The sequence below is a fragment of the Opisthorchis viverrini genome (assembly GCF_000715545.1).
Source record: "Opisthorchis viverrini unplaced genomic scaffold opera_v5_226, whole genome shotgun sequence".
Taxonomy (NCBI): domain Eukaryota; kingdom Metazoa; phylum Platyhelminthes; class Trematoda; order Opisthorchiida; family Opisthorchiidae; genus Opisthorchis; species Opisthorchis viverrini.
Genome location: NW_008751881.1, coordinates 494,883 through 516,731, shown reverse-complemented (window position 1 = coordinate 516,731; position 21,849 = coordinate 494,883). Strand labels below are relative to the sequence as shown.

General features: G+C 46.0%; 2 protein-coding genes across 2 annotated transcripts; both read right to left on the bottom strand.

Annotated features, from left to right (window-relative positions):
- Nucleotides 1-3,703: 3,703 nt before the first annotated feature.
- On the bottom strand, nucleotides 3,704-14,065 carry T265_14607 (hypothetical protein; the record flags this gene model as incomplete). Its single annotated transcript, XM_009174391.1, has 3 exons — nucleotides 3,704-4,555; nucleotides 7,276-9,069; nucleotides 14,002-14,065. 2 exons carry the CDS (start codon nucleotides 14,047-14,049, stop codon nucleotides 7,705-7,707), a joined length of 1,413 nt encoding a protein of 470 aa, XP_009172655.1.
- A 7,172-nt stretch (nucleotides 14,066-21,237) lies between these two features.
- Nucleotides 21,238-21,570, bottom strand: T265_08546 (hypothetical protein; the record flags this gene model as incomplete). The annotated part of the gene is made up of 1 exon (XM_009174383.1): nucleotides 21,238-21,570. The coding sequence occupies one exon, from the start codon at nucleotides 21,568-21,570 to the stop codon at nucleotides 21,238-21,240; it is 333 nt and encodes a 110-aa protein (XP_009172647.1).
- Nucleotides 21,571-21,849: the final 279 nt, after the last annotated feature.

Sequence of the window (21,849 nt, the reverse complement as noted above, 5' to 3'; positions counted from 1 at the left end):
TCACTCTTCTGACAATTCATTTGCGTGAATGAACTGAACGATCTAAAGCACCGGGCCAGGTGTCTATATCACTGATGCAGTCCTATTGGTTCTTGGAGAAAACGACAGGACGACCAACGACAGGGCTACCTTCTCACTGACGATCGTTAAACATGGGCGTTCGGTCTAGTACTGGCACAGAATAGTCCCCATGACTAGGTAGAAATTCGCAATTCCGTCCATTCGTCCGAGTTATCCTTTGGAGGCCCATTATTCACTAGAAGGTGATGGAATGTGGAAAATCTAACACTCTTCATGACTTTTTCCGGAAGTCCCGCAATAGATGATCCGGTGAGCAACGGTGCCACATTTGATCTATGAAAACAATACCATGGAGCGGAGGTTCATTCTTTCAACAGGAAAGTACGAGCACGAGTCTCTAGCAGTCGGAGTGTGTTCTGTTTGAGTACCCATGAATCGTCGCATCACGGTAGAGCTGTGAGAATTTCTACTATCCGGACCCCCAAATGCCATCCCACAAGAATCTGCATAGAAAATCCCATTCAGACTATTACGCTCCAGACGATTTAAATTTTCGGTGAAGTTGACTTGGATGTGATCCTGGTGTAGCACATCACTGGCTTATTTAGACAATCTAAACAATGATGACTGCTTCATCTAAATGGTTACTGACGCACATTTTGAAGATGATAATTGATGAGTCACAAAGGAAACTACTCACAAGGTTGCTGAAAACTCTTCGACAACCCACGACCGCTTTCACCCTTCTTGGGGCTAATCAGGTAGGCGCAGTCCCCGAGTTTCCGTCAACCTTATGTTCTGCTTGAACCCAAATTGAACTGTTTTCGACTGTTCATTTGCAAATCAACTTGTTTTTCAAGAGAGAATCAGCCGAATCTCTCGTTTATGATATTCTACAACTGAATGTGCTGCACACAGGCAGCCTCATGATTCAGTTAGCACGATATTCGAGATATCGCAGTATATTTCCATGAAAGAAACTCGGGGACAGCGCCCACCTGATGAGCCCTAAGAAGGGTGAAACCGGTCGTGGACCTGTCGAAGGGTTTGCAGCAACCTTGTGAGTAGTTTCCTTTAAGAAAATATACTGCGATATCTCGAGTATCGTGCCAACTGAATCATGAGGCGGCCTGTGTGCAGCACATTCAGTTGTAGGTCCAGTTGAGTCCCTCGTGAAAACCAAATTGATTTGCAAACGAGTGTGTTTCTCGAAAATAGTGAGTCACATATTTTAAAGTACACCAATATTTATCCCAAGGGCTCATTAACACAAAGTCTTCCGTCCTTATCTGAATTCATCAGGTGATCAGCAGTAACCGGATCATGTACCTGCCAATGGGGATTTAAGCCCCAAACTTGGTCCAACCAACTGCTGACCTATTGAGAGAGTGGCAGTCTGAAAATGTTAAGTGTCGTCAGACTGATCACTCTATGCTCACATAATGAAGTACAAAAAGAAGTCACACATTCGGTAAGCTGCTTTGGATTCAACTACATCCTCATTCTAAAAATTTGATTAAAATCCCCGTAATTATCAGATTCTTCTGAGGGTCAATAACCATATGTATGAAACATGTGACCGATCAACCGTAGTAAGACTGTCCAGATGATTCAACAACTGGTTACATCAAGGACCATTGTAAAATAGTTTATCAGCTGTGCAGACCGGTCAGTGGCCATGTGGTCTGTAGTATGACAGTCTGAGCTAGTGGGCTGTGGTCGATCCTTCATGTAGCTTATTTTTTTAGAACAGATTACACCTTTATTACATCAGTCCTATTCACTGTCTTCTGACCGTGTTTCACCCTAAATTACGGTGAACGCAAACGTTCAGCGTGGCTTCAATCCCAAAGATTTACGGACTGGACGGTTGGTCACCTGTTTTTGGTGGACAGCTTCTAAGCACAAGAGATCACCTTGAGCAGTGTAGAGCCATCTAGTAAAAACTGACTCAACGAACCCTCTAAGCACTACGTTCGCGGGATACATGCCTACAGCTTATCGCCTGACAGAGGGTTCAGATCACAGAACAGTTAAAAGCAGTTAGGAATTTGGTTTACCTTTCAAGAGGAACACACAACCACTCGTGAACAAAACCCATCAGTAGCAGCGCATTGAACGCACTTGAATTGCTGGGTGCACCAACAGTGAGTTTCGATTCAGACATCTCAGATATACTGCAGTTGATAAGAATGATCGCCAACTAGGCATACACCTGACAACATCCCTCTCCAAACAAATTTAACATGTTTTGCATTTGATAACTTCTATAAGGATACAATATACTAGACTCCTCATTTCATTGAGCCTGTTATTCCGCCTGCGAATCAACGGTGACCAGCGGTAACTTTCCTTGTTTTCTGACTGCTCATGAGTAACGTGACTCGCATCTGTTTATTATGACACCGTTTCGTTTCTTTGCTCGTTTTCCCCCTGTTTCGTCCCGGCTTAGGGTCTGCTTATGCCTCAGTAACTGATGTCAATACTTAATTTGCCCGTCCGTCATTGCTTGCAAGTTCGTCTGGATTGCACCTATTCACGAGCGTCCACTCCGACCGAAAAGCGCGCCGACCGGGTATCGAACCCAGAGCCTGCGGACAGCAGGCGAACGCGTCACCGACTACACCAACCGGACGTCCAGCATGGCTGTTTATTTTGTATTACTTATGTATCGCACCTGGCAGATAGCCCTTGCTGAGCTTTGTTTTAAACGGACGAAACCGCGCAATCTGACCTGTCACGCGACACGAGCGGCTGCGTCGACGCCGACCGAAAGACAGTACTTCACATCCCGAACGTACTGACTCCTGCGCCGTTACGGCCAACTCACACTGTCAGGCTGCCCCGATATGTATGTTTGCACATCGTTTGGTACTTACTTCTTGTTGCCCCTATAGAAATCCGTGCTGTGACAGTGACTACTTCCCGCTCCTGCAGATTGCGTCATTGTTGACTGTACGTTTTCTTAATTCATGATGCTTACTAATCCGTTTTTCTGTAGAACCAGTTCCTGTCAGTCTTCAATATATCATCTACTGCCCCACGTCTGTCTGCTCCTATTGACTACTGGCTACGAACTGCGTATAATCTAATAGTCGCAATCGTCCTGTGAGATCCTTAACCGTCCGGATCTTACAGAGCCGATACGTCCCGAGAGCAGCGGTCGACGGGTTTATTTGTTCGTGTTTCAAACAAATACTGGTTCTTTGTGTCCAGTTGTTCCAGCAGGCTTCGAAGAACTAAAATACGAATAAGCAGCTCGGAAAAGATCAGTTGGAAAGAGCGGCCCCCATATCCTATTGAAGATGGCGTACGAGAACACATTATGTGATCCTTCGTTGAGGAGTGAGAACTACAACCGTTCCGGTCAACTCAACAACTAATACCGGAACGACCAACTTAACTCACGACTTTTGCCGTAACGGCTCTGTAGTATACGGATGTGATAGGTCATTCTAGTTCTCAGCCGTCTGAATTTCTCATGTACATTTACTAGAAAAAATAAACTGACAGAAAATACTGAGGTTTGAGTAGAGCTATACGTCAAGAATGCAGTAAATGCATTTGTGCAAAAATACTCGAGCTTCACTCTGTTTTGAATATATGTTCACAATCGGCATTTTCAGTTACAAGAGGCCATGATATAGGCTCATACTGGTACATTAAAACAAATAAATTGGGATGAATGTATAAAACAACTTTGTCGTACACAGCCATGAAAAATGGAGTGGCGAAGACATAAAATAGTGTCTAAACATCAAACCACATCCTTTGGGGGGAGGGGGAAGGGAAAAGAGGAATCTACGTCGTGGAAACAACTAGTCACTGTCGCAAGCACTCCAATTCCAAGGGTGGTTGAAGCATGGCAACCTGATGCTTTGGTCTATGTCCGGTGAGCTCCGTAATCGTTTGGTTGATTGTTTGAGCTCACTCGGATGGGAATTAAGAAAACGGAACATGTCGGATGAATGAAGCAGGTTATTCCAGTTGGTGTGCACAACAGCTGCAGGTGAAGTGGAGTGGGATAACGCGTGGCTGACAGAGGTGGGAAGTGGAAAAGCAGGTTTGGAAGAGTCCAAGCTAACCAATGGTTGTTCAGGTGGGCCGACGGATAGCTGTGGACGGTGAAACCAAATTCCTGAGCAGCTCTGTCCAACCTCACCGAAACGATAGTCTGGTCGTCCAATCAAAACCATTGAAGGATTGCAATGAGGAGATACGTCAGATAGAGTCGAACGGGAGACTAGGTCGGTGTTTGAGGGTGATCCAGGAGAAGAGTTTCGTTCACCAACATCGCAAAGATCAGGTACAGTGGTGGCGCAAACCAGACCACGAAAACCCAAAAGTTTCGGACATAAATTGGTTTGTAATTGCGCTCTGACCGTGTGACTGGGTTGTGGAAAGGATTCACTGCTTCCCAATTCGTGCTCGCAAGTGGACCACTCTATCCATTGTCGCGCTGTCAAATCCAGACAAAACTGTGTGGCACGCTCATCCCGTGAACAAGTCCCAAAGGCGAACAAATATGCACGAGCTGGAAAGAGAATAAGAGAAACTGACCGGCGAATGCTTTCAGTACTTATTTTTGCGGACAACACAGCTACAAGATACTAAAATACAAACACCAAAATGCATCAGATTGATAACTTATCCACACCGCTCAGATTTTGTTGCACATATCACCTCATCAAGGCAAGCTACCTTTAGAATTAGTTGGTGAAAAAAACGGCACAGTACGGGTTCGAGTTTGGGAAAATAACAAGCAAGGAAAACAAACTCCAAGATACGGCGGCATTGAGACGTCCAAACGTGGTCATCGCGTTGCACGCAAAGAGAGCCGCTGCACTATACATACCGATGATGATAGTAAACAAAACCCTTACGTTTCCTGCGCACGAGTGGCTTTTTCTAATCAGAATGATAGTAATACGTACTACGACGTACTACAAACGACAGTACACTGCGGTGGATTTCAATTACCGTACAACCCTGAGGAGCCTTATCTGTGACGCCACCTTAGCCAGTTGAATCAGAATATCGCTAGTCTGGTGTTCAATGAGGAACTGCTCAAAAGGAACCACACCAACAGCAAAAAATCATATGGTAGCACCTTACAGCTGATACAGACATTTTACAATAGGATTCTAACACGTGGTGCAGCAGTCCGAATCAGCTCTACTGTGTTTAATAAATGTGATGAGTATATTATTCTGAATTGCAGCCGTGCACTAGAAACAAAATATTAAAAAAAAATTAGCACTCGGTCACCACTTGAGAAGCGATTCAACGAAAGTGGTTATCACTTAGCCTTGTAGGAACCTGAATTCAACTCAAATAAACTGCCTTTTGGGACTGCAATGTGTCAAGCGAATTGTACTTACTCAAGGTAACAGAGTGAATAAAACCAACAAGCAGTGTTTGTGTACCTTGATTGTGGACTTATTCAACTCTACCCAGCCGAAACACCATCTACCGAGGCGAGGTTGTCTTCCGTGTCTCCTTCCGGATGACGCAAACGGCGAGGTGGACAGCAAATGACTTGACAGAAAGACGTGAAAGAGACCACGAAGAGTTTGGGTGTTATTGGTGTTGTACGCCTTCCAGGATGGGGTCCCTGTGACCCCGCCTGTGCTTGGCTGGAGACATGGCAAGAAATGGCGGCTAATCGATGTCAGTGGCATTCGTGCTGTCAGTTTCTTTCCAGATAGTCTGATTGAGTGGTTGGAGGTTAGGCACCTCAGAATGCCTGAAGGGCCAGTGCTAGGTCCCCTCGCTCACCCACTTTTTTCTCCTCTTTTCACTCTAAGTCTCTTAATATAATTATATATATATATATATATATATATATATATAACCAGAAGAACCTTGTGGTTGTAACATCATTGGTTGTGAAACATCAGTGTCATCATTGACGTTAATGTCTTCGATAATGACAACGATAACTCCGCACTGAAGATGTAACCTCGATTGGTGATAAAATGTTGGCAACCCAACTTCCAAGCTCAGCGAAGACCGACAACCAGGAAAACATTTAATAAATAAATCGAAGAAAGCAAACCATTTTTACGATACCCGATTTTCTAACTTGCGAAAAAAGAAGAGTATTTCAATGAGAATAATTCATTTAGGAAAGATTTCGAAGGGAGTAACTTCGTGATTCAATCTTGCGATGTGAATTCGTACCTCCATAACACGACAATCAAGCGTCAACGGAACAATTATCGTTTCAGTGATTGTTGATAGTTTCATCACTTTTCACCTGCTACCTAAGGCAAAACTCATCCAAAAAAATTAAGCATAGGGATAAGCGACAATCAGCTTGAGGTTGCTTATTCTATGAAACGACAGTAAGACATTTTATTATTCGTCCCTCATCCTCATTATTCGACCTCCTCATCAACACGACAAGCGCAGGATTGCAAACGCATGCGTTATTGGTCATTATCAGGTATGGCACATGGGTGTGCATTGAGAGAAGACTCGCGTATTCAGAGAAAGACCGCTCATGTGAGAAAATGCTCCTTCCCGTAACTAGAGAGAGAGAGAGGTCAAACGGTGGTTTGTCAGAATTTGGGAAAGCAGTGTGCATAGCTCAGTAATTTTTCTGGAAGCTGGCACTGTACTTGTTCAGTAGTAGTGTGTTTGTAGGATCCATGCAAAACCTAATGGCGGCGAGATGGCTCAAGTGGTTAGAGCGCCAATTTACTGCCGGAAGGTCCCTTGTTTGAACCCGACCTCCGCCTCTCGACTTCCCCTGTCTAGGCTTGGGCAACCTGGCAGTATTTCAGCCCTCGTGCAAACTTCAAGTGGCATGGCAGCGAGGCACCGAAAGGGCGCTACAGCTGAACATTTATTTATTTTTATAATGGCGGCTGGAAAACAAAGCTATCGCACTTCCGTTGAATTCTGTTTTCGTTTTGGAACGATCCTGTAATAAGATAGTGCCTAGGGGTTAGAGACAGTTGGAGCGTATCCCGATAGCGTTTACTATATGAAACGGTTATAGTGTTGTAAATATTACATACACGGGTCGATCGAGCACACTACCCTTCCGAATATGAGGTGGACAACACCCGAAATACAATTAAAAAAGCTTGTCCGGCTAACTTTCTCAGAAAGCATGTTTCGAGAAACGGCCGTTTTCAGCTGACATGGTATAGTAATTTATGTCGTCCATCTTCAGCAATGGGAAACACGACTTCAAGCAGAGTTCAATAAGCTGGACCATGCTATGGATGAACACAAATGACTTACTTTCTGTGTCGTTTCCTTCCTTACAGGACGCACTTAGCGGGAGAACATGGTAAATGCGGATCAAAAAAGGTGCGCCTGGAAGCAAATCAAGTTCGAGATGGCGATCCGAAGGTTTGGACCCATAGATTGGACGAAAGCGAAAGAATCGTGAACAAATCAAGGACGTTTGGTGTAAATTGTGTCGCCAGACGGGTTGTATGCGGCTCCCAGATCGACTAGTTACTTCTACACTGCAATACATCCAGCCGTCTGAAGAGATTGTACTTAGCTGTTCGACTGGGGTGAATAAAACCACCGCATTCCCAACGTCTGAAACCAAAGAAACCGGAGGGAATTCCTGCCAGGTCCAGCTGGACGAATCTAATCGTGCAACGTGCAAAAAGACGTCCGATTGGGTGGAAGATGCGTAATACACATAGACGCCATCTTCTAAAGTGACCACACCAACACGCGAGAACGGAATTGGGTGGAAGATGCGTAATACACATAGACGCCATCTTCTAAAGTGACCACACCAACACGTCGAGAACGGAACATTATAGAAGAACCGGATGCTCTGCTCATATTCCTCTGTTCCCCCGTTGAGTGTAGCACAAGCATGGGTATCCATTGTGCTTGACCAGTAGCCAAACACCAAATGAACCCACTGAGGCAACCTGCGTTCACAGGGTCGTAGCAAAGCACCAGTATTGAACTGTCAGGAACGTCCTTCTGTATACAGGGGTGACAAAGATAAATTCGGTTGAACAAGTCACCACATTTGACAGAATTATTTGACAGTTGGTTAACAACCGTTTCGGGTAACTCCCGCGCATAATGGTTTCCAGTGATGAGGTCGAACAGCCATAGTTCGATACTATTATCCTTCAAACTCTGAATCAGACTAATGACACAGGGGACAGGGGCGCGAGGACGAAAAAGCGCGGAACAAAAGGGTGTAACCGAAGCCTTGCTCAGTATTCCACTGAATGGACCTGAAACAACATTCGCTTTGACCAAGGCAGAAAATTCCTCGTAGCTCAGTTGGTCATGCCACCTGACATTTGGATAGAATTCACACCAGAACTGAAGCAGTCGTAAGAGTCCTTCGTGCGTGACCAAACCTAGCCGAATGCAGTCGAAAAAACGTTGCACCACAGAAGTGGAAGCTTTGTCATGCATTCGGAGATAATAGATCCAATCTAATACGAACTGAATCACCTGCGTTTCATCCACCACACACAGGTCATCGGAAGACATAAGAGAGGTGGCAAGACCAAGTACAGCGTCTTGTGTGCAAGGGGAACACACAGCGGGTAGGAACGGATCTAGCACACGTGGGGGATTTCTGGCGGCAAATGTAAACAGCACAGTACTAACCGAGTTCGTATGCTCTTTGGTGTACTTGGCCCACAAAACAAGAAAGTCCCGTAGAATATCACAGCCATGTTGCTCATGAAGTCGGATGGAATCGGATGCAAACAGATGAGTTAACAGATCCAACAGTCGAGAAAGACAAAGTTTGGTGAGAGCCGGAGTCTGGAGGTAGTCTGCTGCAGTAGTGAGCTCGAGAATCTCAATCAGCTCACAACGAACTGGACAAGGTGAAATATTGGATAAATCATGAGATATCTGACGGTTGTTTGTTGTCCCAGGCCAGACACTGAAACCTGAGGAGGCGGAACGAACAAAGAGGGTCAGTTGTGCGGCAGTAAGCTCAGGAAACACAAAGCGACCACTTGTACTTTCGGACATGCCACTGTTGAGGGCTGCAGAGAAGTAGTGGCTGTATTTTGATAGAACATGGCGAGAAACCTGAAAGCAAAGCGAGATATACGTGAGAGTAAAATTACTGTCAAAGCGGGTGACAGTCTCAACCATACAGTGGGAGCTATTGAGGACCTTAAAACCAGTTAATTTCTCAAGCTACTTATGAGTAGGCTAAAAATCATTGCAGCTTTTTCAAGGCGGCGGATATAGCAACTTTCAAAGTAATGTTGGGCTGGATATGACACATCTGAGTACCACGGCCATTGTAAAGAAGCCCGATGAGAATACGATCGTCGTTATAGGTGTCTTAGGTTGCTGATAAAACGGTACTCCGGTTACCGACAAGTCTTAACCCAAGTTGGGTCTTTGCACCGAGCGTTTTCTTCAGTAGCACATAGGTATCCTGCCAGTCAGCAGCCGCTATACCCAGAAAAGAACACTTACAAAATAACGAACTACATCAATTGTATTATAGGGTATTCACGTAGTAGCAACAAAAGTCCATGCACCATTAGTTTTTACCGCAGCGTGTGTGTCATTTCCGCACCCTCAGTATCAGCGACAGTTGTATGCCAAGCTAACATGTTACACAACCATGAGGGACGCATCATTGTGAGATGGGGAGAAAGGAGAGAGTTAAGGAATCTCCAGGAAAAACGATAGATAAGATGGCGACCATATTCCATATAGCAATTAGATTGAATATCTGACCACCATGTTGGTGTGACAAGGTAGCATCCTTTGCGAGCCTTAACCAACATAAAGTCGGGGTACAGTGGAACAGAAACTTCAGCCATGCCTGGGAATGAAGAAATGCTAACCACTGTTTCCGCTAAATGATGTGTCCTGCACGGCTTCTCAGCCGCGTGGATCTCGAACAGGAAGGCATGAAGATAACAGAAGCCAGCTTGAGTGAAGCGGGCGCGTGTAGTGCATATCCGCAACTAACTTAGGCGACGACTCACAAGTACCGCTGGTCACATGCTTGGTGGTCTTCGAAGCCTTAAGATCGAAAGGATCAATAATTAGGTGGGATTGCGCCTACTAGTGGCTGGAAGAAAAGGCCGCTCAACCTCAGTGAAATTCGTTTCTGCCAAGTTAAAAGATATTTCTTGTGCTTCAATGATAAGTGCGCCGACTTATTCGGAACTAACATAATTGTGGCTAATCAACAATTTCATGCTCAAGTCTTGTAGTTTCAAAATGACAAAGGGATAAAAAACCGACGTTAGAGAGTACATACCACGAAAGAGACCACTTCGGATACAATTTGGAGTAAGTTGTGTGGGTTGGTCATCGAATAGCAAAACAATGCTAGCCCTCATTGTTCAAGCCTAATAAGCTTTATTAGCTTTATCTACCCTTGGATGGGTGATGACCAGATGATGGATGGCTCAAGTGGTTAGGGTGCGAATTTACTGACCGGAAGGTCCGCGGTTCGAACCCGCCCACTGCATCTCGACTTTCCCTGTCTAGCCTTGAGCAGCCTGGCAGTATCCCAGCCTTCGTGCTTCCTTCTGGAGACATGGAAGTTAGGCACCGAAAGGGTGCTACAGCCGAATGATTTGTTTTTTTAATTTAATTCTGGATGATAAGGTTGAGCGAAAAAGAAGAGATTGCAGTCCTGGAGGAACTCATTGGCTGCGGGAAAGGCTTTGAACAAATGTAAACTCTTGCGGAAAATATACATGCAAACTTCATAGGCATCTCCCTTAAGCCAGACATAAGTGGAAGAGTTATTCTATACACGGAGCCTCAGATTCCTTTCAATTTGAGGAAGAGAAATAGCCAGTCGATGGTATACGTGGTGGTGCTCAGATTTGATGTGATGTAAAGATGTGACCAGTGCACCTCCTTCACGGCTGAAAGCATACTTTCTTAGAGTTGAAGCTTACCTGCGAGAGGTGGCTGTTGCAGTAACGGCGAAGCCGAAAACATGGTTTGAACAGTCACTTTTTTGAATATACGATTTTTGGGGTTGTGATAGCTGATTGCTTCAATTCTGCGGAGTGAAATCCCGTCCCCAAATAAGCTACGGTGATTTAGTCAAAATAGAACAGAGACCCACCTACGTGGGAACTCATCTGCCTTGGCAGCCCGGTTGCATTTCCAGACAGAAAGGTACGCTAGTACCTGATGAAATGAGGGCGGTTAAATTAACAATCCACAGCTCTAAGTGACGGCTTCGGTGAAGGACACAGGTACAGGAATGACTAACTAAACTCCTAGATATATTGAACCCAATGATTTACGCACGACATATTGGAAAATAGGAAAATCGTTCAGCTGTAATACCCTTTCGGTGCCTAGCTGTCATGCCACCAGAAGGAAGCACGAGGGCTGGGATGCTATCAGGTTACCCAAGCCTAGAAAGGGGAAGTCCAGGGGCAGAGGTCGGGTTCGAACCAAGAACCTTCCGGTCAGCTCTGTAGCTGGATGGGTGAGTAGTGCAACTGACTCGGTACTACAATTGTATACATTATCATCATCATGGACAGCATGACATCAATGTTCGGCACTGATGCTTCGCTGCAGGTTTCGTTTAGATGAAAATAGAGACTTCATTCATGGAGTTCAGGTGTCCCCTTCACCTGAGGTTGTTTTCTAAGACAAATGTTTATACTAAACTGAAATCGCCTCAACTACCTGAACATACCTGACTTCTCAAAGAAACTTTCGGTTTCATGGGAGATTAAAGAGTGTGTTGTTGAGCTTGGAATAACCCGGCGGTTAGAGCACAAACTTACTGACTAGAAGGTTTGCTGTTCGAACTTGACCCCGCCATCTCGCTGCTCCTGTCTACTCAAATGGGCAACTTGGCAGTATCTCAGCCTTCGTGCTTCATTCGGGTAGCCTGGCAGCTAGACACCAAAAACATGTTACAGTTGAATGGCTATATTGGTTATTAGTAGGTTCACGGCCCTTGGTAGCACCAAGAAGTATCATCCAGCTTGTGCGATGCCCTTGGAGACCAGAAGGAGATAGCTCCCATTGCTCGTCCCCTCAACAGAGACCAGAAAGTATCGAACATTTTCACCATAACAACCAAGGACCAAAAACTCTTTAAAACCAGAAAAAGTGGACAACAATCACTGTGGCAGTTGACACTTGTACAGCTTTGGCGATATGGGCTGTTCAGATGCTCTTTCATTGATCACTCCGACATGCCAGTGTGGTTGGTGAGGTTGACAGTTAAACGTAAGACAGACATGCTCGATAATATGATTTGCATCTATTGTGGTGAACCAGTATCGGACCGAGAGTAGCTGGTTTGTTTCTTCTTATTGAAACTAAGAGCAATTAATTCAGTAAACCACTGGCTGAAAGCTGGGTTGTGCAGTAATCTCCTCATTGGTACCACTCCACTTCGTAGATATCGTTCGGATGTAGCACCCTTTGGATGCCCAGCTGCCATGCCACCCGAAGGCAACAAGAGGGCTGGAGTATTGCCAAGTTGCCCAAGCCTAGACAGAGGAAGTCAAGATACAGAGGTCGCGTTCGAACGAGGGGCCTTGTGGTTAGTAAATTCGTGCTCTAAGCACTCCGTAGAAAAAAGCTCATGTACCATAAAAAGTACGTACAGGCCGATCAGTTCGCTCATTGGGCCTCATTCAACTAAATGGATTGATTATTGCGTGGATTTTGAGAACTTCAGCAATGGCGGAACTATTTCAAACAGCTATCAATCATAAAACAATAAAGCAATAAGCAGTGTCCGTTTGAGATGACTGGTGGAAATTAATACTTGGTTACGTCTTAATGAAAGGAGAGAGCCTTGCAGTGGGTTAGATCAGAGGACTTCGGTCACGGTAACCACGCTGTGTTCACTTCCAAAATCTAGCACTCGTCTGTTGAGCACGACAAAATTGGACTACTTAATCGACACCTGTCAATGGCAAACAACGTGGACAGCCTAACCTTACTACACCAGTCAATCGCATCGCCCCAAGGAACCATATAAGCATCAGGCTCTCGTTTGTGGGGGTTTGAGTCACTTGAGTTAAACATCACAAAGATGGTTGCAGTATCGATTTGAAAGTAAAATGACGCTTGCTCGGTGTAGCTATGGCAAGACTGGGGCCGATATTTCCGTCAGTAAGACTACACTGAATTTACAGGAGTTAGCAATAATCGACTCTGTAAAAGCCCACCGAAGGAACTTCATTCTGGACCATGCTAGGACAAGCAAGCCAATTCTCTCTCAGCCAGATTTTCTACATGTTCACGACAGCACACGCGATTGCCCAGATGATCAAATCAAGGACTACGGTCGATTTCACTTACCGTGAGACAATGACTATGAACATCATAAGCATCCACAAGCACAGAGTGAAGTCAATTATCCCGTTGTTGGATAACCTCCTATCAAAAATAGAATGTGGGCTGAGAAAGCTATCTTCGATAGATCAGGACATTGATCCATAACACTGATGCTCAGAGAATAAGCTTCCCGTGATAGAACAGTCTGAGGAAGTGTGAGCAAACAGATCAGTAGTGGATGGCGACGAGCAGCAGATCAATCGTGAGATCAGTGAAAAAGTCCCGCAACTGTCGTGCTCAGATCAAATAAGTGTTGGTGAGGTGACACTTTCGCCAAGGAAACTATTCAGTTTACGATTAAAGAATCGTTTGAGATGTACACAACGACAGAACATTCCTCTTCGAGGTCAAACCATTTGTTCAGGGTTACCACATGAAAATGGTGTAGTTGCCAGTCCACAGTAAGGAACCTTACCAGAAGAGACCGCTTGGACTCAGTTATACGGGTGTTTCCCAATTGACGAACCAGTGGATTACATCGAGACCTATGGTGCCAAAATGATGAGTTCTGCACCTCAACCGCGTTTCATGAGAAAAGAAGGCTGACATCAAAGAATTTTGTGCTGGAATAGTATTTAAGACACATGATCACAGGAATTTTCAGACGCCCTTAAATTTCACGAATCAATTGCAAAAATTTGTCAGGAGATGGCTTACCGTAAAACTGCTGTTCTCAGCCACAAGTGTGATGTTTTCTTCACTCATCTAGTTTACGATGAGCTTGGTTCTGAGTTTTTTACAGTGAGGAAGCTGTCACCGATGCTGAAATACAAGACAAGGATTATTTTCAGCAGTAGCACGTGCCTAACACTGGTATTCCGAAGTGCGGGGAATACGGACGGGAGTAGGATTAGAGTCAGAGGTCACCCAGAAGTCGAAAATTAGAACAAGAGTAAAAAAACTCAGGCAATAAGTTTACCCACCAGGGCAAGGAATTATGATATAGGGTCATCCCTATCAAAATCATGTATATAAATTAGCGCACATCACTACTCAACACAAGGCTCCGCTCCACTTCACAGGGCGTTGCTGATATTTAAATTGGCAATCAAACGTTTGCAACAAAACTGCCAAGCTTAGTGAATAACTCGACCATCAACAATCAGAGCTTTTGATTTGTGTTGCGGAATATGGGTAGTTTGATCAGTTTTTCACCAAATAGCCTGGGCGCAAGAAAGCAGCTTGGACGGAAGCAAGTGATCATGCACTCCCAGTCTCCAGTCGGGATGACCGACATACAGCCCTTCAGATGCGTATGCATTGGGAGATCCGTAGGCAATCCAATTTAACTCATTGAGATGCAGGTGCCACGACGATGAGTGGTCTATTTGCGACAGCTCCTGCATGGCAAACTATTCATGCAGTGGAAACAAACACACAAAAATCCACAGCATTTCTTGTTATTCGTAAAAGCGAAAACGTTTACAGGCTGCTCTGAACTAGACGCATGTCAGTGGTGCCCTTTAAAATAGTTTCCCCAATTCATGGTAGATCCAGCTGAAATTTACCAATTTGTTGTGGTTATTCTTGGAAGATTAAGCTAACTTTCACAGGTTCACCTCGGTTTTCCAGCGCACAAACCATGCACCGAGGTGCAATAGAACCAGCCGCTACAAATTCGTTATTCGGGGATAAGAAGAATAAGGGACTGAGGGTCATGCGTTGAAAATGATGAACGAATCACTTCACTGACAGTCACTCACGGTAATATCCCTCAGGGTCACTAACCACTGGTCTGTCTCGTTTCGCGGTAGGCATCCGCGAAGACATACAACAAAGCAACTCAGTTGATCGGTGAGATAGCTTACACTTCGTTGCCAAGTCATGGACTGACCGCCTGTAGGTCGTCTCCATTCGGCACAAGACTGGGAGAAGAGGGCTCTACGAAGTAAACGGCCCGCTGACACGAAATAACCCGTCTAACCTGTGGAGTGTGACCAGCAGATCCATCGAGTGGGAGTTACCTCTCCCGAAAACAGTCTGGGGTACCTCAACATTACCGACCTGGTATTCCAATCAGACCCACGCACTGACGGTCAAACACGGAAAGTATCCAGTCTTCCACGCGCAGTGGCCACGTCTCCGACCCACATAGCACGGCACGTTGGACCGCAGAACTGTACACTCTATCCTCGATAGTCAAACTGAGGTTATGTGAGCACCAAAAATGCCGTACATTAGAAAACGTTGTCTTGGCCTTCTCAATTCCGGAAGTGACTTCGTCTCCATCAATCCTCCGGGACTAATGCAGCTGCCAAGGCAAACGAACTTACCGATCATATCGATCGGTTCACCTGAAACCACGAGGTTAGGGTTTGGTCGCATCTTGCAGTGGCAGTTCACATTTGACAGGTAGGAAGCACATACCGAACTATGCAGCAGATTAATTTAGGTTATTTAAAGCAGTTTACATTTTTGAGGAGTCTCACCCAAAAACAGCAACATCGTTGACGCACTCAATGTCCGTGAGCGAACGCCCCGGGAATATTTCTATCTCTGAGGTGTTGTGGGAAGCTGTCGAACGATCAAGGACTTAAAGGAAAAAGGTTGCGAACGGCACTTTTGCCCGATACCACTGGATGGATGCTGTGACAGATGAGATCGATGCACGAATCTCTGAGGCTCCAGTCACGTTTGCTATGGCGGCAAAGCGGTATATCCCTGCATCCCAACGGACGTGTGCATCAGGCCACAGTACGGAGTGTTTTGTTCTTTGTCTGGGAGACACAGTGCTAGCGGCATCTTAGCATGGGCTGACGGACCCCTTCGCCACCGATTGCTGTCAACTGCATATTTACGATTATCTCGGTCATCACCACAATAGACATCTCGAAATCGCTGTTTGGTTGTACATGCAACTTTGATGTTCGCATTCTGAAAAAGCTGGACAACACGTTGCTCTTAGATGTATGCCAGACTCGCCTTTCACTGATCTATGCTGCCTCTCTGAAAATAAGATTCAAGACCACCATAATCATCAAAGATAGCAACATCAGTGTTGCCACTGATGCTTCACTGCCTAGTGCTGGCCTATGTCAAGCATGCTGAAGTGCCTACACCTCTAACCGCTCAATCGGACAATCTGGAAGGAAACTGACAGCACGAACGCCACTGACATCGATTAGCCGCCATTTCTTGCAACGTCTCCAGCCAAGCACAGACGGGGTCACGGGGACCCCATCCTGGAAGTCGCACAACACCAACAACACCCAAACTCTTCGTGATCTCTTTCACGCCTTTTTGCCAAGTCATGTGCTGTCCACCTCGCGGTTTGCGCCATCCTGAAGGAGGCACGGAGAACAACACTCGTCTCGGTAGACGGTGTTTTGGCATGCGTAGCACATGACCGAGCCATCGTAGTCGATGATGCTGGATGTTTTCCCGGATTGAGGTGCCTGCAGCACAACCAAATACCCGTTTTCTAATCACCTCGTTACTAACACGCTGACGCCATCCGAAACCAGCCACGCTTCTGAGGCATCGGTGGTCGAAAACCTGAAGACGCCTCACATCATCTACCCGCAGAGACCATGTCTCGCACCCATACAATAACACAGCCCTTACTGTAGCCTGGTACACACGACCCTTAAGATCCGGTGAGATGCCTTTTTGACGCTACAAGTGACGCAAATTAGCAAACGTGATTTGAGCCTTTGAGATTCTTGCACTGACTGATGAACTGACCTCTCCATCGGTTTCCTATGGTTGCACACCTCCGGTGACGGAGTAACCGCCGCGACTAGTCCTGTTGGGGTTGGGGTTGCTTTAAGCCATCCAGCTGGAGGGGCCCTGTATAAGTGGTTGCTCGTTGATCGCCACCTGTTTAAGGTTCATTAGTCAACGTATGTGAAAGCAACCCACAAGCGAGCCGATAATCCATACCTGTTCACTGTATCTGCCTACGCCCCAACGGAGTGTAGCTCTGGTACTCTTGGAGACAGTTTGCACAACATTGAGCACGTTATTATAGCGGGCTAAGTGCTGAGGTGTTTTTGTGGCTGCCAGAGATATGAGTGCTCAAGTTGGAGAGCATCGAGAGGATCGAGACACACGTACAAGACCGAGCGCCTGCTGCAGTTTTGCTGACCGGAGACTGCTTCTGTGAAGTAATAACTCCCGAAGGGCCGGAGTTGTCTGGCCACATAAAGCCCCACGCCCCCGACCCGTCCTCCGATGCAGATAGATCTCACCGCCATATACATGGGTGGCGTGGGTCAATTGCTGACTGTCTCTCGGTCTGGAATACATGTGGATTCATATCAATCGATTATCCGTTGCTTATTCTTTCTGTGCTTTTCGGAGACGCACACACTTCGCCTGATCACTGAGCTCTTCGGGCCTTATGTGAAGTAAACCTACCAAAACCACCGAGTAGATTCTCTTCCGGATAGTCAGTCTTCTGATGTAAACTTTTACTGCCAAGCGCTGTCCGCAACCCCGCAAGATACTGGGTGCTCCGCTTGCGGAACGGCGCAGTCGGACCTCAGGCAACACTTGAATTGCTCGAGGCTCAGATGCATAACGCTCCTGGTGAAGAGTATAATATAACTCAGTGAATTATTGAACGTAAGTCGAAAAGAAGCATCTGCGAGGACCAAGAAGCTTAGTGGATCGGAAATGCGGAAGAGATGGAGGAAGCGATAAAATGTGTGAAAGCGTGGAAGCTATTCCAGGTGATACGCGCAAAAGGTCCGAAAGGATCTCTGGTGACTGACTGACTAAAACTGTTGGCACATTCCTAAAAAAGAACACCTAAATCGTTGGCTAGACACTTTTAACAGCAATCCAGTTGTCCATCTGCGATTGCTCACTCGGGTTCCCGACAGGCAACGGGACCCTCAGCAGTGAATCGGGACTGCCGACGGCTTCCTCCCTCAAGGGTCACCAAGTTTATTGATAGGGGTTAAATCGTTAGTCGGTGTTCGTCTGCCATATATGGTAAAGAGGCCGTTCTAACCAGATGGGATGAGTCGACGGTGGCACCTATTTTCAATGGTGCCTGCAGTGAATGTGCTAGACACAGAGGAATTCGCTTCACGAGATCCAGGTCCTTCGTCATTAATTTTGCGTTGTCTAACGGCGACGCATGAAGACGATACCCGAGAACAGCAGACAGACACTATGTTTCTTGACTTCAAAAGTGCGTTCGATTATGTCAGCCAATTCGTTCTTCTCCAAACGCGTGTGGAAGAATCAAGTTCGCGAAGAATATACGCACTCTATTTACGTGCCTGTAAGCGCGTGTGCATGAGGACCCCTCTAAACGCTTTTCTTGGTGTATTGAAGTCAGAAAGGCATGGCACTGAGTCTCGAATTCGTGTATGCCAGGCCTCGGTGGAATGTTGTTTTGAGGTGTCTGCAGGTTTTGACAACGTGTATGCCAGGCCTCGGTGGAATGATGATGTGAGGTGTCTGCAGGCTTTTGACAACCACTGTCTCAGAAGCGTTGGTGGCATCGGATGGCGTCAACGAACTCGCAACGAGGTAACTCTAAAACGGGCATTTGCTTGTGTAGCAGATAGAAAACCGCAAGTTGAACAACCCGTGACTTGGCGTACTGGTGTGAAGGAGATTAAGAAAAGCGCGTGTTGTTGGTGGGGTCCAACTTTAATGATGGCGGCCCATTCCCCGCGCTTGGCTGAAGACTGCAAGACTAATCGATGTCCAGCCAGAGAAACCTCTAAGAACTTACTGACCCAGCTTACTAACCCAACCATTGCATCTCGGCTGATATTGTGTAGAAGTGGATGACTTGGTAATGTCTCAGTCTTCGTGCCTCCATCGGATACCATGTCAGCTGGGCATCGAAAGGGTGTTATGGTTAAACGGCTATTTTATTTATCAGTTTATTTTATCCGATGCCAGTGGTGCTTGTGCGTTCCATGGCTGCGAAGCAAGGCGACTTCGAATGGAAGTATGGCTGTGCTCGATCGATTACCCGCCAGAAGGTTTGTGGTGCAACAAATTTCGAGCTCAGTAATCTTGCCAGCGCTTCGTAGTGATACTGGCCGTCCGTTCCGGGGCCAATTTGTGATGCTGTACTATGTAACGTGACTTTTTGCCCGAAAATATCAACCGTCATCGTAATGACCTGAGTCTAAAATCATCATCATCAAAAACAGCAAAATCGGTTTTGACACTGATGCTCCACTGGTGTACTGCAGTTGTGTCACGGGCTTGTATCGACACAAATAACCGTGAAGTGTAGTTCGCCCGCCGGACGTGCTCTAACGTTCAGTAGATTCATCTGTAGTACCTCCTCGAGGAACAGTTTCTCCGGTGCCCCTCGATTTGAAACACCCTCAAACGCTGGCCGATGGTCTGTTGGTGGCAAGCGGACAGAGGCCATCAAAATGGTGTAGTTTTGTTCCAGTTTTGAAGTCATTTACTTCTATGGGTAGTATGATTTTTGATATATTTCCGTCCAACAAGTGAAATCAGGTTACAACAGAAATCCGAGCATTGTACATTTTGTTCCTCGTTGAAAAGTATCCGCAGTGTGCAATTCAAAAATCCCTTGTGGATTCGAACCAGCAACCTGCCACCTTTTAACTAAAGATGATGCCGTTCAAGCGAACGGTATTATGACCCACTGTAAGTAGCTCAGAACGAATGTCGATTCACAAGTTGCGTAAAATTTGGATCTGAGAAGTCACTCGTGTAGGCAGCCGGTAAGTGACCATGTGACATGGTTTGCATGATAGAAGGGCGATCGCCACAATATCCTAAGTGGGAGCTAGTCACGCTGATAACCGCCCGCTCGTGCCTAAAGGTCACAGACTCGAACTTCTCCAGATTCAGATGATCACTTTGGATTGCTCCCAACGGGGAAAAACAACTTTACAATGTCTCTTGGTTTGTCAACACAGACTGGTTACCGTTACGGGGCGAAATAGCAATTAGAACTCTACATTGAGCTGCTTTAGACATTTATTGGAACGGCCCATGACCGAATCCCCTTGTGCAACCTTTATTTCAGAAAGTTATCCCTGTTTGAATGATGGTCTTCGTCAGTGAGCTACAGAGACGACAACAAAGAAAACACAGATTCCTCTGTGTACTAGGTGTTTCTTGAAGTCCGTTACAGAAGTACATACCGCATGAATCCAAAGTGCTGCGGTAGTAAACGTGTTCGAACGCCCGGTAATCCTGTCAGCCTTCTCAAACCAAGAAACTGACTCCATTCGAGTAGTATCACCGAGATCTCTGAGATACTCGCCGGGTCGTTTGGATTCTATAACTAGTGATAACACATGGGATGTATATTGTACTACTTTTCCGTATAGATCAGTCTCCTTGAGGCCCGAACGGAGCGATCCAGGCGGACCAAGGTTTGTTTTTGCGTCGTAATCGGTGGCGCCTTGTCCTGAAAACCTTTAGGGGTCAGGGAATCTAACTCCTCGTGATTCTTATATTCGGCCGGCAGATTTTCCGGAGTTTCTTTCAAAGCTTCAAACCTGCAACGTAAAGGACTTGTCTCCACGACAAAAGAGTCCACACTCGGTACTGGGTGTTATCAGGGTGATGTAGGAAAACTACTGCCAGATGTAGAACGAAATCGAAGTGAGCTGCAAGAATAGTGACCACTTCGGTTTGGTCTTACTATCGTAGTATACGATGCCTGCTAGTTTGATTTGTTTGTAGGTATTGATGTACAGCCTTGCTTATTGAGCTTCGGCTCATGGGCTTTCTGTTTTTCGTCCACATAAGTTGTCGTGAACAGCTGCCTTTATGGAATCAATATCTCCTGGTGCATTATACACTATGGCCACGCTACGTTGATGGAGTGAATGTTCCGTCTGTTTAGCCTGGGGAGATTCCAAGAATGTCACAGAATTCTGCAGTTAAGCGAACGAGGATTTATCCACATTTCGGTTCAGAATGTTTGGTTTTCTACCGGGATTGTCTGCTTCTTGGAGTTGGTGGATTGCGGAGGAAAAAGTTCGGTTGGTTTTTCATTTCACTGTCCATGGACGGTAGTGGACTACCGATCGCTAGTTGGGCGGTTCGTTTGCATGTATTCAGCGTCGGTAGGTAGTAGTAGGTTTCGGCGCATGGCAAACAGCAGGTCAAACAATCAGCCGGTTCCGTTCCTTGTTTAGTATCAACGCCACTGAAAATCCCAATAGATTTCGTCGCGCTCACAACATCGCAATCGACGAGGACACAGCAGACCTCGACTCCTGATTGGTCGAGCGTAAGTCGCGTGACATCCGATACCGCCATCAAACTACCTGAGTAAGTTTCGTGGATTCACTGATTGATGGACAGGATCGAGTGTTTCGCCAAAGTTTCCCGGTTCGGGCTTGTTCTTGTCGTTCGGAGGTCGCCGTTCACCTGAAAGGCACAAGCGAAAAAATGTGTAGCACTGCTCTTGAAATGCTCAGCGTGAGGCACTAAGCTTGCCGGTGCGAGTACTCGCAAAAAGGTGTCGAATGGAGCTCTGAACAGCGTTCTAGACAACTGTGGGACAACTATCGGAGGAATATTATTCTACACAGCAGC